The sequence below is a fragment of the Chelonoidis abingdonii genome, chromosome 6 (assembly GCF_003597395.2).
Source record: "Chelonoidis abingdonii isolate Lonesome George chromosome 6, CheloAbing_2.0, whole genome shotgun sequence".
NCBI classification, from domain to species: domain Eukaryota; kingdom Metazoa; phylum Chordata; order Testudines; family Testudinidae; genus Chelonoidis; species Chelonoidis abingdonii.
Window position 1 is genome coordinate 133,170,551 of NC_133774.1, and position 15,881 is coordinate 133,186,431.

The 15,881-nt window shown below is 44.9% G+C and overlaps 2 protein-coding genes across 9 annotated transcripts in view; both read right to left on the reverse strand.

Moving 5' to 3' along the window:
- The window catches only part of NRG1 (neuregulin 1), a 743,293-nt gene that overhangs the window by 148,141 nt on the left and 579,271 nt on the right, over positions 1 to 15,881 (reverse strand). For 2 of the 8 annotated variants that reach the window (XM_032780313.2, XM_032780311.2), the window contains exon 1: positions 4,620 to 5,430. The exons of 4 other annotated variants lie outside the window; for them this stretch is intronic. In XM_032780313.2, the coding sequence (XP_032636204.1) occupies positions 4,620 to 5,262 (643 nt within the window). In that variant the 5' untranslated portion in view covers positions 5,263 to 5,430. Of the gene's footprint in view, positions 1 to 4,619; positions 5,557 to 15,881 lie in introns of those variants that run through there. 2 more of the 8 variants (XM_032780312.2, XM_075067429.1) reach the window with 2 other exon arrangements.
- Positions 5,557 to 5,873, reverse strand: LOC142047010 (uncharacterized). The gene has a single exon (XM_075067430.1). It carries the CDS (start codon positions 5,781 to 5,783, stop codon positions 5,613 to 5,615), a length of 171 nt encoding a protein of 56 aa, XP_074923531.1. The 5' UTR covers positions 5,784 to 5,873; the 3' UTR covers positions 5,557 to 5,612.

A 15,881-nucleotide genomic window follows, 5' to 3' on the forward strand; every position in this document is an offset into this window, starting at 1 on the left:
AATAGTGCAAAGTCAGAATCTGAGTGTTTTACGGTTACTTTGCATTGATGCAATTGACTACGCAAAATGCAGGGCTACAAAGACTCAGGCCAAGGTGTAAGAAAGTGATGAATCAGATTCTATGGCTGTCCAGAGGAGCTATAAAACCCATGGCTCTAACTCGAATGTTACTGAGATCTTAAGACTAGCATCACAGCTTTCTAGCTACAATTTATACTCTACCTTCACTTGCAAATTATCAATTTTTCTCACATGAATAGGTTTAAGAACTTAATTGGTTTGGGCACAATCCATTTAAATGGAAAGTGAAAGCAGCTTAAAGATCTATCAGGAGGGAGGAATAGTTAGGTATTATGCAGCTATAAACAAAACAATTATTATGAAAACATACCCATTAGAGGACTATGGAAACATAATCATTAGAGTACGTGATGCATTGCTGCAGGATTGCACTTAAAGAGAAAAAATATAATTTAGTTCCTGCACTGTATTCCTATTCATAAGATCTACATGTGTGAGACATAATATTATATAGACCCCACCTAAATGAAACATTCATACATATAATTTAGCTGAAACTGACATGCCTCATACACGTGGACACTTAAAAATGTTTGCTTCTGTTCTCTGTTTCACAAAAGGAAAAACGACAGTTTAAAATGGGGAGCCACAAAGGGAGGAAAGGCACTATTTCTGTACCGGGAGAACACAAGTATTATTATACAAGGTAGACTGGTCTTGGGACTAACACAGCTGACACAATTACTAGGATTGTCTTTCTCCTGCTCTCTCCCAGATTCCATGATAAAGAAGAATCAATTAGCCCTTAACAGACTATGACCTTGAAGAGTATAGCTCTAAACAGAATATGCTGAGTTAGATAGAAAAGGGAGGAGGAGAAAAGGATTGTAAAGTGCACTAAAGGGTCTGGTTCGGAAATGATACGTCAGTCACAGAATAGGAACCATGACAGCTCTTACTTAGTCCTCGATGAAAAATTATCAATGCAAAGGGAAAGCTCACATGCTGTTTCTGAATAAATTACCTAGTCATGCCGGAAAAAGGAGAGAGGGTGAGATGCCACAAGGCCAATCCAATTTACAGACATTACTTCCCGAGACAACATTCCCAGAATTTTATACTTGACACAACTGTTCATAAAGAATAAAGTTTCAGTGTAGTTTCTTGTTTGTCCCTCTAACTTTTGCTGGGCATAACATAAAATATGTTTGAAAAGCAGTTTAAAAAACCTCAGGACCAAATGTCTCTTTGAACTCTGTGGCAGATATTGTGCAACATGCCTTCTCACCCTTATTTCCACAGGGATTCAAGGAACTGCAGCTTTTAGGCAGCAGTAAATCTTTCCCACTCAGTGCAAACCAAACAAAATCAATTGCCAACCCTCTCTTGCCTTTCTATCAAGATCTATGTGGAAGTCAGATCCCTTAACACACTTAGTAGATATTTATCTAAAAAAATTAATTCCCGGACAGCCATTTATTTCCCAGCTGTGAGTGGATCTGAATGCAGATAATGGCTTGTTGCCTGTGGCAGCTCACCAGCTAGTCTTTTTTCATTTACTTCAGACTCTGAGTGATCAAGTGAGGACAAACCAGCTCTTCTATGATGAATTTTGCAGGGTGGTATGTTGCTGTTTTTCAGAAGCTGCTTTTGATTCCTCCCACCTCCATCCCCACCCACAAGCCATTGCAGCGGGACGGCGTTCTCAGGTCACTGTGCGAGGTGCAAAGAGGTGGTGACTGCAGTGATATTCACCACACCTTTAATGACACTTTTGAGATTTGTAGATGATACCGCTACAAAAAGGAGTTTTTGTGCTAATGACTTCTGGGAGGAAAAAAACCCTTTGTCATCATTGCAAAAGCTGGTCCCAATAACTTAATCCATAGTCACCCAAGTGATCTTAAACTAGGCAAATAAAGCTTTTGTTTGACTGCACACCCATGTTTTCTTATCAGACACTCATCCTCCAAAAATTTACTCTCCATCTAATAGCAGTGTAAGCAGAGTCAGGATGAGCTCTACCCTGACATCTGGTGGTGAATTATGGGAAGTGTGGAAAGAATTTCAGGAAGTGTGGAATCTCAGGTATTTGCATGGGCACACCCAGCATAGACCAAGGCAGCCTGGGATGGTTATTTTGACAGCTCTGGGATCCCCAATTTCTTTGTTATTGGGGCAGGATAAATAAAGTGTTGCCACCTGATTATGTGAATGAGGAACTACGAAACGGCTTTATGACAGAGATGTCTCAATATAAATTAAGTGACATTTGCTAGACAAGGGATATGGGTTCCAAAACCCAGTGAATTGAGAGAGGTTGGGGGCTGGTGTGTGTACCTGATGGTATGGGCCCCTTTTGAGGGCTTGGAACACCAATTGCACATCCTTCTCTCCCCACTGTTAAAGAGTAGAGCTAATTTTGATTCCATTAGGAGTCCATCTAAAGGCTGCTGAGCTGAATTCATGTTGGGCCAATGGTGCACCAGCACTGGGGCTCCCCTACTATGAACTGAAATCGCTAAGAGTTGAAATCACTAAAGAGTTGGAATTACTGAGCTAAGAGCACTGAGTGCTGTGCTAACTAGTGGGGGAGCCTGAAGACCTATCGCTAAGTGGTTGGCAGAGTGGAGCAGTTTGCAGCATGTTTGAGCAGCCCATGGAACAGTGAGCGGAGTGGAGTGGTTTGTGGGGATGGCTGGAGTGGCTCGTGGGTTGGCTGAAGGAGCGGCACAGCTGGTGAAGTGGGAAGGTTGCAGCAGAACTCCATGGAGTGGCGGAGCAGTTGGCCTTGGCCCACGTAAGGTGCCCCTTACCACTCTGTGTGGGCCCCACCACCCTGTGTGCCCCCCCCCCCATTTCCACCCAGGCTGAGGGGGTAAAACTCTGCAGATAAACTTTTGAACTCGGGCACTGACCAGAGACTTTTGGGTTGTTGGACTTTGGGTGATTGCACTTAAGACCCTAAGGGGAAAGGACATTGCTAAACATACTTGGAGGTGGGTTTTTTGCTTATGGTTTGTGTTATAATCCTGTTTGTCATGTTTCTCCAATGTGATGCCACATTGTTCCCTCCTTTATTAAAGATTTTGCTACACTCAGACTTTGTGCTTGCGAGTGGGGAAGTATTGCCTCCTAGAGGTGCCCGTGGGGTGGTGGTATGTAAGTGTCCCAGGTCACTGGGTGGGGGCTCGAGCCGGTTATGCATTGTGTTATTGAAACAGAACCTCTGGATACTGAACCCGGCCCTTGTTGCTACCAACTCAGAGGGGCAGAAGGGTTACAGCAGGCAAAAGGCTACACAGGGTTATACATTTTTGTCTTTAAATTTTCCTTTCAATATCGTTGGAACTTCCTTTGACGTTATACTAACTGGGCCATGGCTCCAGTCAATGGAAATATCCTACGTACACGAGCTGAAAATCTGGCTCACGATATATTCTAATATAAAACATAACTAACCCAAGATAATTACTGGAGAGTAAATGGTGCTCCTGATGCCGCCATTGAGCCTGAGCACACTTCAAAGCTGGATTCGGTGCAAAACTCTCATTGGTTTCAATGGAAACAGGCTGAGGCCAAGTACATATGAATCACCAAGTCATCAGCCTGCAGTGGTTTAGGAAGGGCACAATGGAAGGAGACTAGAGGTTCTCCTAAGCAAGCTTACAACAAAATTTGTTGCCAGTTTTAACCACTGAAGACCTCGATTGTGGATACCCAGCCTGGGTTCTAGCACAGCACCACACTGTCTTTTCATTTACAAGAGTTACAGAGATCACAGGCCATCCAGCCTAACCTGCTCCCATCTGACAGGTTACAATGAAACATCCAATACATCTTATTCCAGCAAGAAATTACTTAGATGTTTTACAATGAGCACGGAGAAATTTTTCCAGAAGCTTGATTTGTAAAAGGCTAATTCATTCTACATGTATGAGCTCCTTAACCAAGTCATCCTAGCTAAATCAATGAGACAACACTCATGAGTACGGTTTTGCAGCATCAAACCGTCGAGGAGGAAAAAAAAAACTCTGTAGTGAGCCCTGAATGAAAAAATAGCCATAATTGTAATTGCTACATTAACAACTCTGGAATGCCTAGAGCTGCTACAAATGTACTGTAGCCCTTTACCACTGCACTCACTGCCTGCTTCAGGAAGATGGCAGGGGCATTTATCAGCAATGCAAGACAGGGAAGATGAAACAGAAGTGTTTTAAAGACAGGACAATGATATTAACAAATATAGGGGACTCAAAGCAATATGCAAATCAAATTGATCACTGAAATGGCAGGCTAAATTACATGAAAAAGATACCAACCAAAATGTAAATAAATGGATTCATCTTTTTGTATAATGTATGTAATGAAATAACTTGTGAAGACTTGCCTCTTGGTAACTGGCCAGGATATATGTCTTTAAAAATATCCTTTCTGGTACAACCATCAAGTCTATTTAGCAACAGTTTCAGAGAGCTTGTTATTCACCCCTGGACCTCCCTCAGTTTATTCAAACTTAACATGCAATGTCAGATTCAAGGAAAAGATACAGAACAATCAAAGTCCTTTGTGGAAGAAAAAAATTAGCTGCTACTTACAAAGTTTTGGAACGATTTGGAGATTAGTTTCTGTTGTATGTGCCTGAGAAAGGGTGGAAGCCTCTCTCACCTCAGGTTCCAGCGTAGGCGGAGGGAAGGAAGGTGCGGCAGAGGACAACAATGAAAAATCTAAGACACGGTTATGCAGAGAAGGCAAGAGAAAAGGCTTGGAGGGCACTAGCGAACTATCAGTTTGCACTGTAACTTGAACCTTGGGTTCAGGGCTCGGTACTGGGAAAGGTGAGGTATGCACCACCGAAGGCACCCAAGCAGACAGAGCAGTAGGTTCCACTGAAATCACTGGGTCTTGTCCTATCCTCCCTGGGTCTAGGTGGGTAGGAGAGTCATACTCAAAAATTTTGTCTACAAACACCCACTTGAGGCCAGCAATGCAGAGGCACAGGCTGAGCAGGCAAGCCAGGATAGGGACGATGCAGATCTTTTCAGAGTTGAGGCAGCCCCTCAATCGCTCTGCCTCCAGGCACACGCAGCAAGTAGCAGCAAGGCCTGCTATTGCCTGGACCCTCCCGTCCTCTGTTTGCATCCCTGACATGTTGTCCTCAGCTGGGAGCCCTTCGAGAGACGCAGCAGGGTTCAGCTGAGTCGAGGAGTGGGGAAAAGTCTCTGCAGATACTTCCGACATATTTAAGCATAAAAATCTCAACTAGCTCACCTCCAAAAGGCCTTAACTCTCTCACAGTTCATTACTATGAGACAGGGAAAAATCAAATCACCCAACTCGGGAAAAAATCATACAGTGGAAGTCAGTAGAGAGTCCAGGTTCAAGAACATCATCTGGGAGAGGATAAAAATAAAAACTCCCTCTCCTATTAAACAAGAAATAGAGTTGCTTAGTAATTATTTAGCTCCCATTTCCTGGCCACTTTTATAATTCCTTCAATGCCTCTCAAGCCATCCCAACTCTTCCGAGGGGATGGTGGGGGTGCTGCAGGGGGGCGGGGAACTGCAGCAAACAAAGCACAAATACTTGGATTAAGTGAACCAATAGCCCAAAGCGAAAGGCTGGCTCCTCACCTTGAGCATCTGAGGCTGGTGTCTGCTTAGATGAAGAAAACAACTGTCATGCAGCAGAAGCAAAAGCAAAATCAGGAACAGCAACGGCGGCAGCAGCGGCAGAGGTAACAGTGACAGTAGCAACAGCATCCTGTTGTGTTAAAGCGACGGCTGAAAGAGGCTGAATCATTACAGAGCAGCAGGTGCCTGCTCTCTGAGCATCACTGCAAACAATATCATTACACAGAGGTTTGAAAGGAAGAGCAATGCCAGGAGGGTGGTAACTCCCTTCCCCCCCCACCCCCTCCTCTTTGTCCTTCTTGAGCACTCGCTCACTTTCCTCCTCTTTTTTTTCCCTCTCCTCCCTCACAGTCTGTTTCCCTCTTTCCTTTCTCTTCCCACCCCCGCCCCTCTGCAGGACTGCTTTGAGTGAAATCAGTATACCCAGCAACACAGGACTGCTAGTGACTTCCTATTTTATCCAATTAGAAGGAATAAAGGCCATCAAATCAAAGAGAGGCAGCAGGCAGCAGTTATGTGCTCTCTCTCTCTCTCTCTCTGTCTCTCTTCCTTCCACTGTTTGGTCAGAACGAGATGGTAATCGATTACAGCAATCTAACAAAGCTAGATGGGAGTGTAGATGGTAGGCTTAAGGGTTGGACCCGATGCTCGGCAAATCTGATATCCGATCTCTCTCAAGGGAAGTAGGCTTTTCTGCTGCAGTTTCTTCCTGCCTGATGCGTAGAGATAGCATTCCTTCCCAATCACTCTAATAAGTTTAACTCTCTAACAATAGGGTGATGCAGCTTAGGGAAATGAATATTTTAAAAAAATCATTTTAATCTTTGACAAATTTGCCTGTAAGTTATTATGGAGACGAGGATTGCATCAGCTTTTTAAATTCTGTTTTGGAACTAAATTTGACATTCTTAAAAGAAAATCAATCTCTCAAGAGCTAGTTTGTAACTGATACAGAAAATACAATGTTTAGGTCCTGCCTGAAATTGACAAAGATCAAGGAAATCCAGCATTAAGAAAGCTTCTGTTCTGTTCTTAACTTGGCTCATTGTTTTTCTATATTGAAAAGATTTATTATGTCCTATGGTGCTTATTCGTGCCTCCCTTAAATTAGCATAAATCAAGGAGCAGCTTCATTTAAGTCAACAGTGTTATAATGGTGTAATGGAGATCAGAATCAGGCCCTTTATGTGGCATAATATTAACATATACAATGAGAAAAGGGGCTGTGATTCTCAGCTCCCCTTCTCCACCCTGTGCCATCATTTCCACCAGCGACTTGGCAGCATTTTATATCCATTTTATACTGGTACGAATGATGGCACAAAGTGCAAGGAAACAAAGAATCAGTCCCTCTGAATTGTCCTGGTTTTGTTTCTTGTTTCGAATGTGACATAGTGACTAGTTTCCTTTTTATTTATTCATGGTAGTTAAAAATAACTAACTCCCACCAAGACCTCAGTGTACGGGTAACTAATCTTTGTATAAGCTAGGTTTATTGACACTAAGGTAGTTCCATGGGTGATCTGCTGTTTATCAAGTTTGAACACCACCAGCAGTTTCTTTGGTGCCACTGGGACACATTTATACTTGGTGAAAATCAGCTGGTGTCAAAGGAATTATACCAGGAATGACTTTGTCCCATTATATTAAATTAAACCAATAGGGGTCTGCGCTCAGCTATGTTTATCAAATACTTCCTCTTAAATGAAAACAAATTGAACATTAAGGCTCGGAAATCAAGCTCTCATAAGCTAGACAATGTCAAAATGTTACAGCAGTAGACAATGGGAGTCCAAGGTACTCAGCATCTTCCAGAAACACATCCATGCAGAGTATCTTTGACCAACTACAGCAGTGGCTCTCAACTTATTTACCATTGCAGGCTGCATATGCAGCTCTCTCTGTGTTATGTGGGTGGCATCCACACAATATATATACTACCTGTGTGCCCTGAGGATGACACATGGGCCGCAGCTCTGTGCTGATTGGGCTGCAAGTGACCCACGGGTTGAGAACCACTGAACCATACAATAGTACATGGCAGAACATCACATGAGAGTCTGGGGACAGATCCATGGTTACATTAAAAAAAACACCCCACAGCTGATAGTAACATTTAAAAAAAAAATCAACAATATAAGGCTGAAATTCCATTGTGGGATCTGGTCTTAAGGTTTACGTTGTGATCAGAAATCTTTGTCAGAGTGATTGCCTTTGATCACATAGAGTTGCTTAGCTTTTTACCTTTGCATTAGCTAGCTGATCAATGCTGCATCTTTCGGCAAGTATAGCAAAATACTTCCCAAATGGCAATGAACCACACACTTTACATTGCCACTTCTGTAAGATAGGGAGTATTATACTCATTCTACAGATGGGGGCCACAATGTTTGAGTGTCTTATACACGTCTTCTAATGCATCTCACCACTGGATTTTTTTTTTTTTTACTTAGCCTAACTTTTTTCCAAATCTTGCTCTCTTATTACCCATAACTATGACCCTTTCGCACACCTGGATCCCTCCAAATCCATGTAACCTGTTACCGTATTCCCCCACGTGGAGCTGCCTTCTAGGAAAACTAGATATGTTTAGTTCTCTGAATCTTTCCCTCTACCCTATTCATCATTTCCGTTCTCTTTTCTCAGTTTTCTCCTCTTTGTTGACATCTCTCTGGTGCGGAGATGAACAGATGTGAATGTGGTAGGGGCAGGCTCACAAGTGCCATGTTGTTAATTGATAAATAATGTCTAGTTCTATGGAGGGAGTAGAAAGGGACGATCACCTCCTTTGCTCATGCTGTGATGCCTCTGTAGCCCAAAAGCCCATTGTTTTTCCTTTACCACCACACCACAAACTGAAGACCACCAGGGCCCCACTGTATGTTAAGCTCTAATTCAGTGCTCTTGGCGTGGCCATTTATTTTCAGCCCTTCCACCAGGTTTTCAATCCATGTGACATGTCCACACTCATTCAAAATTGTTGCTCAGGCCATGCTTTGTGAGCCTCTCACACATATCCGTTAGAACAAGCTCTCTTACAAATGCTGGGTGAGTCCCCACTGCCCACCTCAGCCGCGACCCTCTGCTGAAGAGTGGCACACCATGGTGCAGACAGGCACTCCGCAGAACACACAGCTCTCTCCTGCTCACTAGGCAGCCTGCTCCTGCTGGGGGATTGTCTGTTCCGGGGCACTGGGAGCAGGGTTGTGCGAAGGAGGGGTGGGGCAGGAGGGAGGGAGCTGTGCTTAAAGCTCAGCCTGCATTGCATCACTGCAGCTGCTGAACATGACTGGCAAAAAACAGAGTAACTTAACGGTAGCTCCTCATTTGTTTCAGCTCCTCCTCCACATGCCAAGGTCCTTCCTGTCTGCACTGTCTCAGCACTTCGCTTGTCTAGACACAAACCCCTCCTGCTGCCTGCCTCAGCAGCATCACAACAGGCATGGCTCCTCTCCAAGCTGCAGTAACCCCCACCATTGGTTCAGCTTCTCACTGCTCTTTACTGCAGGTCCCTTTCACCAGAGCACCACCAGAACTGGATCACTGTCTGCCTCCTCAGCATTAGCAGCAGCACTCAGTTCCTATCCTCCTTCACATGATCCCCTTCCCACCTGCATTGGTCCTCTCATCACCCACTCAATCCCCTGAGCCCTCCCACACCCCCGAGGTTTAACAACCCCCACTGCCCTCCCTCTTCATGGGGTGGGTGGGGCCACACCCTTCTTGTGGACTGGCAGGGCTCCACTAACGTCTTCTGTGCCAACAAGCTTCTGCATAGGAACTGAAGCCCAGGGAGCAAAGTCTGCATCCTCTCCCACTCTGCGTTTTTGGCCTTGCTCCATGCATGGAACCTGGGCCAGGGGGACAATATGCCCAAGTGCTGTAATTCTAGCTTTGAGAAGCGATTAGTATGGGCCAGAAAAATTACTGGTCAAGGCACCCTCTCACAAATAATCTACAAAAGATGACATCAGTGGCTAGGACATGTGCTGAGAATGGAAAAAGAATGCTTACCAAATATGTCCCTTGAATGGAAGCCAGAAAACGCAAGAAGAAAGAGAGGAAGACCGCGAATAACATGGAAACAATCAGTTCTGAACTGCATCAAGCACCTCAACATGAACATAAGAACATAATAACATACTGTACTGGGTCAGACCAAAGGTCCATCCAGCCCAGCATCCTGTCTACCGACAGTGGCCAATGCCGGGTGAACCTAACATGCAACCTCCTGCCATCCATCCATCACCGCCCTCTGACAAACAGAGGCTAGGGACACTATTCCTTACCCATCGTGGCTAATGGGTAAGATGGGAAGATTTGGAGAAATGGGAAGATTTGGAGAGAAGGGCAGTTGATAGGCAAGGATGGCAAATGTGGGTAGCCCAATGTGCTAAGGTCTAAGGTAAGGCTTTGAAAAAGGAAGGTATTGGAACAGGAGGCACGCTAGTACTCCTTATCTCGCTTCACCTGGGGAGCGGGGGGAAATGTCTTGTCATTTGGTGTTTTCCCCTATAGGCTGTTTTTGGTAGCTACTGCAAGGGAATGGTCTCTGGGTTACAGTCTTTCTGTACATCCATAAGTCCGGGTACAGATTCGCCACTGAACACGTTCTCCCCATTGTTAGTGCCTTTTTCTCAAAAATAGCTTGAAAATTCCTTCCGGCAGCTGCAAGGTTTGGCTTTTCATTCCTGCATTAGCATACGAGGGAAGATATATATTGTTTTAACATGGTTCTGTTGCAGGCTAGAGGAGATAAGCAGCTGGGAGTCAAACCAGCAATGAGTAAATGGGAATGGAGACCTTGAAAGGAGATGGGAAGTGAGTCTGGGTGACTTGTCTATAGCTTGCAGGTGCAGAAGTTAAACAAACTAACTCACTGGTAACAAATCATAAGAGTAGGCTAGGCAAGGGTCTCCCTAGGTAACTCCCTGTGCACAGCTGTATTTCTGCATATGTACATGACTTGGGTCTCTTTGGCCAAGAGGAAAAGGTTGTACAGATTCCATGTCAATGAAGCTGCTGTGTTACTGTGACAGGACTCCTGCCATATAATAAATGGTGAAGTTGAACTTAGAAGTTTGCAAAATATTTTTGTATTGGGTGGTGCATTTTGCTGGTAAATTTAATATAAATCCCTTCACTGCTGTAAGTTCTCAAGAAGAAGAGAGAAAAAATAATTATTCTCAAGATTGAGATGGGGGAAGTGAGCAGAGGAGTTGGTAGAGGCTGTATCTGTCCTTCTGACTGAATAGGCAGGGCCAGCTTTAGGCCAATTCCACCAATTCCCTCGAACCGGGCCCCGCGCCTAAGAGGGCCCCGCGCTCAGTGGCAGAGCCGCTGGGGGGTGGGGCAAGTGGTCGAGAATCCCTTCCCTGGCTAGAGGCTCCTTTTTAATTTTTACTCACCCGACAGCGCTCTGGGTCTTTGCCGGTGGGTCCTTCACTCGCTCCGGGTCTCCAGCAGCACTTCAGTGGCAGGTCCTTCAGTGCCACCGAAGATCCGGAGCAAGCGAAGGACCTGCCACCGAACACTAGGAGTGCTGTCTGGTGAGTACAAGCCCCACATGTTTTTTATGTGGTTTTTTTTTTAGTTATCCCTGCCAGGGCCCTGTCAAAACTGTTTGAATCGGGCCCCACACTTCCTAAAGCCGGCCCTTTGAATAGGTGTCTAACATGGCTTTCATACATGTTAAGGCTAGAAGTCATCCTTCTAGTCGGATCTCCTGCATAGCACAGGCCACAGAATGTCATACTATAGAGAACCATTCTCCAGCAAGCCACAAATGTACATAAAACATTTCTCAAAATGAAGTATAAATAAATAGATCATCACCATGAAGAATATCCACTGTCAGCAAAGTAAAGCAACAAGTGACATTATTCTCAGGTGGTCACTCATCCATGTACTAACCAGGCCCAAACCTGCTTATGGTTTTATAAATTAGGCCTGATAAGCCTTATTACTCATAGCATGAGGGTAATCTGATTTGAAATATCCAGCTGCTACACTCTCACTTTAATTCATCATATTCCCTACCTGGATTCCCTAAGAGTACACTACGTTCTGGGAAGCATCAGGCCCCGAAGAGACAAAGCATGTGCTCATGGGCAGATGTACTGTATGTTAAAGTTGGACATGTTGAGTCATAGGTTCAGAATGGATGACGGTTAGTAGCAAAACACTGTTATTGGCAAAGTGACTTCATTCCATGCATTGCACTCTTGGAACTTTCAAACAGACACGAGCAACAATATGCTCCTGTGGTATTAATGCAGGGAACCACTCTATCAATTTGTATTTCATTCCATTTTTTCCATACACTGAGAAATTGAAAACCGTATAACTAGTGTGACCAAGTTCCTCCTCTACCTTGGTGGGTCCTGCACTTATTGGCGGATTTGCTCACCTCAGTGATCTTCCCCTCTGGTGGAACCCACAGCCTGGGTCAGCTCCTCCTGTGTCTGATCAGGAGTTGGCGAGTTTGGGGGGAACCGGGCCTGCCCTCTACTCCGGTTCCAGCCCACGGCCCTGTGGATCACAGCTGTCTATAGTGCCTCCTGTAACAGCTGCATGACAGCTACAAACTCCCTGGGCTACTTCCCCATGGCCTCCTCCAACACTTTCTTATCCTCACCACAGGACCTTCCTCCTGCTGTCTGATAATGCTTGATTGTCTGATAATTCCTCAATCCTCCAGCAGCACACCCCTCTCAGTCTCAGCTCCTTGTGCCTCTTGCTCCCAGCTCCTCTCACACGCTTCCTCTCCTCTGGCTCCTCCCACCTGACTGGAGTAAGCTCCTTTTTAAACCCAGGTGCCCTATTAGCCTGCCTTGATTGGCTGCAGGTGTTCTAATCAATGCAGCTATCTCCATTGCCTTCTAGAAAGATCTTAATTGGCCCCAGGTGCCTTGATTAACCTGGAGCAACTGCCATTTGGTTACCACAGTACTAGGGATTTGTTTAGCCTGGGGCTAACATACCTGTTCCTCAGTACTTTACTGTAGCCATCTGGCCTTGTCCCATCACACTAGGAGGATTAAAAAGCTGCACATTCATTAATAAGGGATTGATGATTAAGATTAAAAGGATCCCTCTTATTGATTATGGGCCACTTTCTTCCAATTAAATAAATGCAGCATTTAGAAGATGGAGGTCATCAAAAACCACCAAGAGTGCCAAATGCATATCAACACTGAAAGCAGTTACCCCTCTCCCCAAAATGTATCAACTTGTGTGTGTATCAATATGTATACATAAGGGGATATCCATGTGATAAATTGGGGAACCACATGGTAGATCCATTTGTCATGCACTTTTGATGGCTCACCTGTCCTCTGCCCACTAATCCATCTCCCCAGGGACTAATTCCAATCATCTGAATCGCTGAGAATTTCAAAGAGCTCCATTAAACACTCCCACACAAAAAATGCTTAAAGAGAAATCCTATTTCTCTGTAAGACCTTCACTGGAACTGCAAAAGCTAAAAGCGAGACCAATCTGAGCCCAGCTGTCACATACAGAAGACATCATTTTTCTGAATGCGGGTGTCACCAGGGCAGTCGCTTCTTCCCGGCTCCAAACCATGTGCTGCCACGCTTGGCTCTTCAAGGTTTATTTGCACAACAGAGGTTATCAGAGAAGCAGAACACAGTCTTAACTCAATCCTCAGTGACAGGTTTCAGGGCCACTCCTTCAAGGGGTCTCTGGCCCTCTAGCTCCTGCAAGCTTCCTAGCCTCGGCCAGCTCTGCTCCCCTCCTGGAGCAGCAGTTGCAGGGCTGCTCCCTTGAGCCCCCATCCCTTTGCTCCTGGGACCCACCGCAGGCACTAGCTCCACTCCAGTGTGACCTTCCCTCTGGGGCTCTGCCTCTCTCATCCCTCCCTCTCCAGCTGCCTATTAGCAGCCCTTTATAGGCCCAGGTGTGGCCCAGCCCTCCTTTAATTGGCTGGGTTGGGCTCCGGTCCAGGGAGCTGGGCTTCATCTATCTACAGAGAGTCACAATTCCTTCCCTGCTCCCACCTTGCTCTAAGAAGGGGCCATGGGAAGGAATTCATGACAGCCCTTTTGCAGGTGCAGATGACTTCTGGACAGTGCATGCTCAGAGGTGGAGTGAAGGTACTGTCTACTTCCTGACCACTAGAGAGAGAGAGAGACTGTGAGAGAGAGACGAAGCAGATGTCCCCTGAATCCTGCTTTCTCCCATGCACCCATAACTGACCCCTCCCCCTCCCTCTGCCATTGCCCCATGTTACTGGGAGGACAACTGTGCTGGAAATCTGTACTTTTTTTCTCACCTATGGTTTTTGGTATGTGCATCTCCTTTAAGGAAAAGGCAGGAAAGCTTTAGTGCTAAACACATATAAGCCCTAATATGAGATAGCACTTAAGCACGTGCTCAACTTCAGTGCGATCCCTTTGTGAAGACTAATACATTCCCTTGTGATGTGCATAATAAAAGATAGGAAGCAACGTTCCATGAGCCTTCTCGAACATATACCCGGAAGCGTGTCAGCTGGGGGCAATCACAACAACATATATTTATCAGAAACCTGCAGACTGGTCATTATCAATATCAGTGCACTTGAAAGGTTAACGTTCATCCCAGCATGCATATGACTTTACTGTGGAATCATCTGTACATACAGCGTATACCCATATATTATCCATTGGCAGAATGCAGACTCTTTAAGGGCAATCACTGAGGTTTAGAGAAACGTGCTTTACTAAAAACTACAGGTTCTCTCAAGAAATGTTCATCATTTCAATGTTTGCTGCAGGTAAATGTAACAGAAAGATGCAATAAGATGGGCTGTAATTTCATGGGAACAAACGAGTCTTCTGACTCTTTTCATCCTCCAGTGAAATGTGAGACACTGCGTCTCTTTCATCCTAATCAGAAGCTCAGTTTGTGGCACTCTCTGTGACTCACGAATATGACATTAAACATGAATTTCAGGAGCTTTAATCAATGGCAATAAATTGCCCAGCTGATGCATACACAGGCTCAGACTGTGCTGAATACTGGATTTGTCCAATGGAAAAATTAATCAGGGGAATTATACGGTAAAGTAGCATTCAGGAAATGAGCAGTTTAATGTAAGAAATATAAAGCACCCAACTCATTGTTTCTGCCTAGGAGCATAAGCAGTGGGAGAGAGACGAGCACACCGCATGTGTTTTACTTGAGAACAATACTCTTCTCATCTCCCCAGTGCTGTAGCATCAGAGTGGTTCACAGTCTTTAACCTCACAACGCAGCTCTGTGACTTAGCAAAGTGCTGTGACCCCCATTCTACAGCTCAGGCACAGAAAGACACTAAGTGGCTCACCCAAGATCATACAGGAAGCCTGTGGCAGAGCAGGAATCTGAACCTAGGTCTCCAGAGTGCCAGGCTAGCGCTCTAACCACTGGGCATTCCTTCCCCACTACTAAACTTCAGAAAAAGATGTCATAAACAGCACCTCTAGTTCACTCAGCAGGCTCTGCACCAAACAGAGTTCTTAACAAAGAACCCAAGGATGAGGGCAAAAGTGTTTTTCTGCTCCTCCCCCACCATCTTTAGGGGCTGATTTACCACCACTCCCAGCTCAATTTAGAGATTCCTTGAAAACTGATGCAAATAGGGTAAAGGGACTCAACTCTGTATGGGGATTTATGATATACATACTACATAATTATTTCACGGGAAGCTTAAAAAAGAAAATCAAGGCTTTGCAACCAGTGCTAGATGGAAGCATTTTTATAACTTCAGAACATAAGAACGGCCATACTGAGTTGACCAAAGGTTCATCTAGCTCAGTGTCCTGTCTCCCAACAGTGGCCAATGCCATGTGCCCCAGAGGGAATGAACAGAACAGGTAATCATCCAGTGATCCATCCCCTGTTGCCTATTCCCAGGTTCTGGCAAACAGAGGCTAGGGACACTATCCCTGCCCATCCTGGCTAATAGCCACTGATGGACCTATCCTCCATAAATTTATCTAGTTCTTTTTTGAACCCTGTTATAGTCTTGGCCTTCACCAACATCCTCCTGGCAAGAGTTCCACAGGTTGACTGTGCATTGTGTGAAAAATACTTCTTTTGTTTGTTTTAAACAGCGTCTGCCTATTTAATTTTATTTGGTGCCCCTAGTTCTTGTGTTATGAGAGGAGTAAACAATACTTTCCTTATTTACTTTCCCACACCTGTCATGATTTTAATAGACCTCTATCAATAATCCGCCCT

What these genes read in the sequence shown, in the direction of transcription:
- LOC142047010 (XM_075067430.1), bottom strand. Translation starts at nt 5,783, where the DNA reads ATGCTGTTGCTACTGTCACTGTTACCTCTGCCGCTGCTGCCGCCGTTG.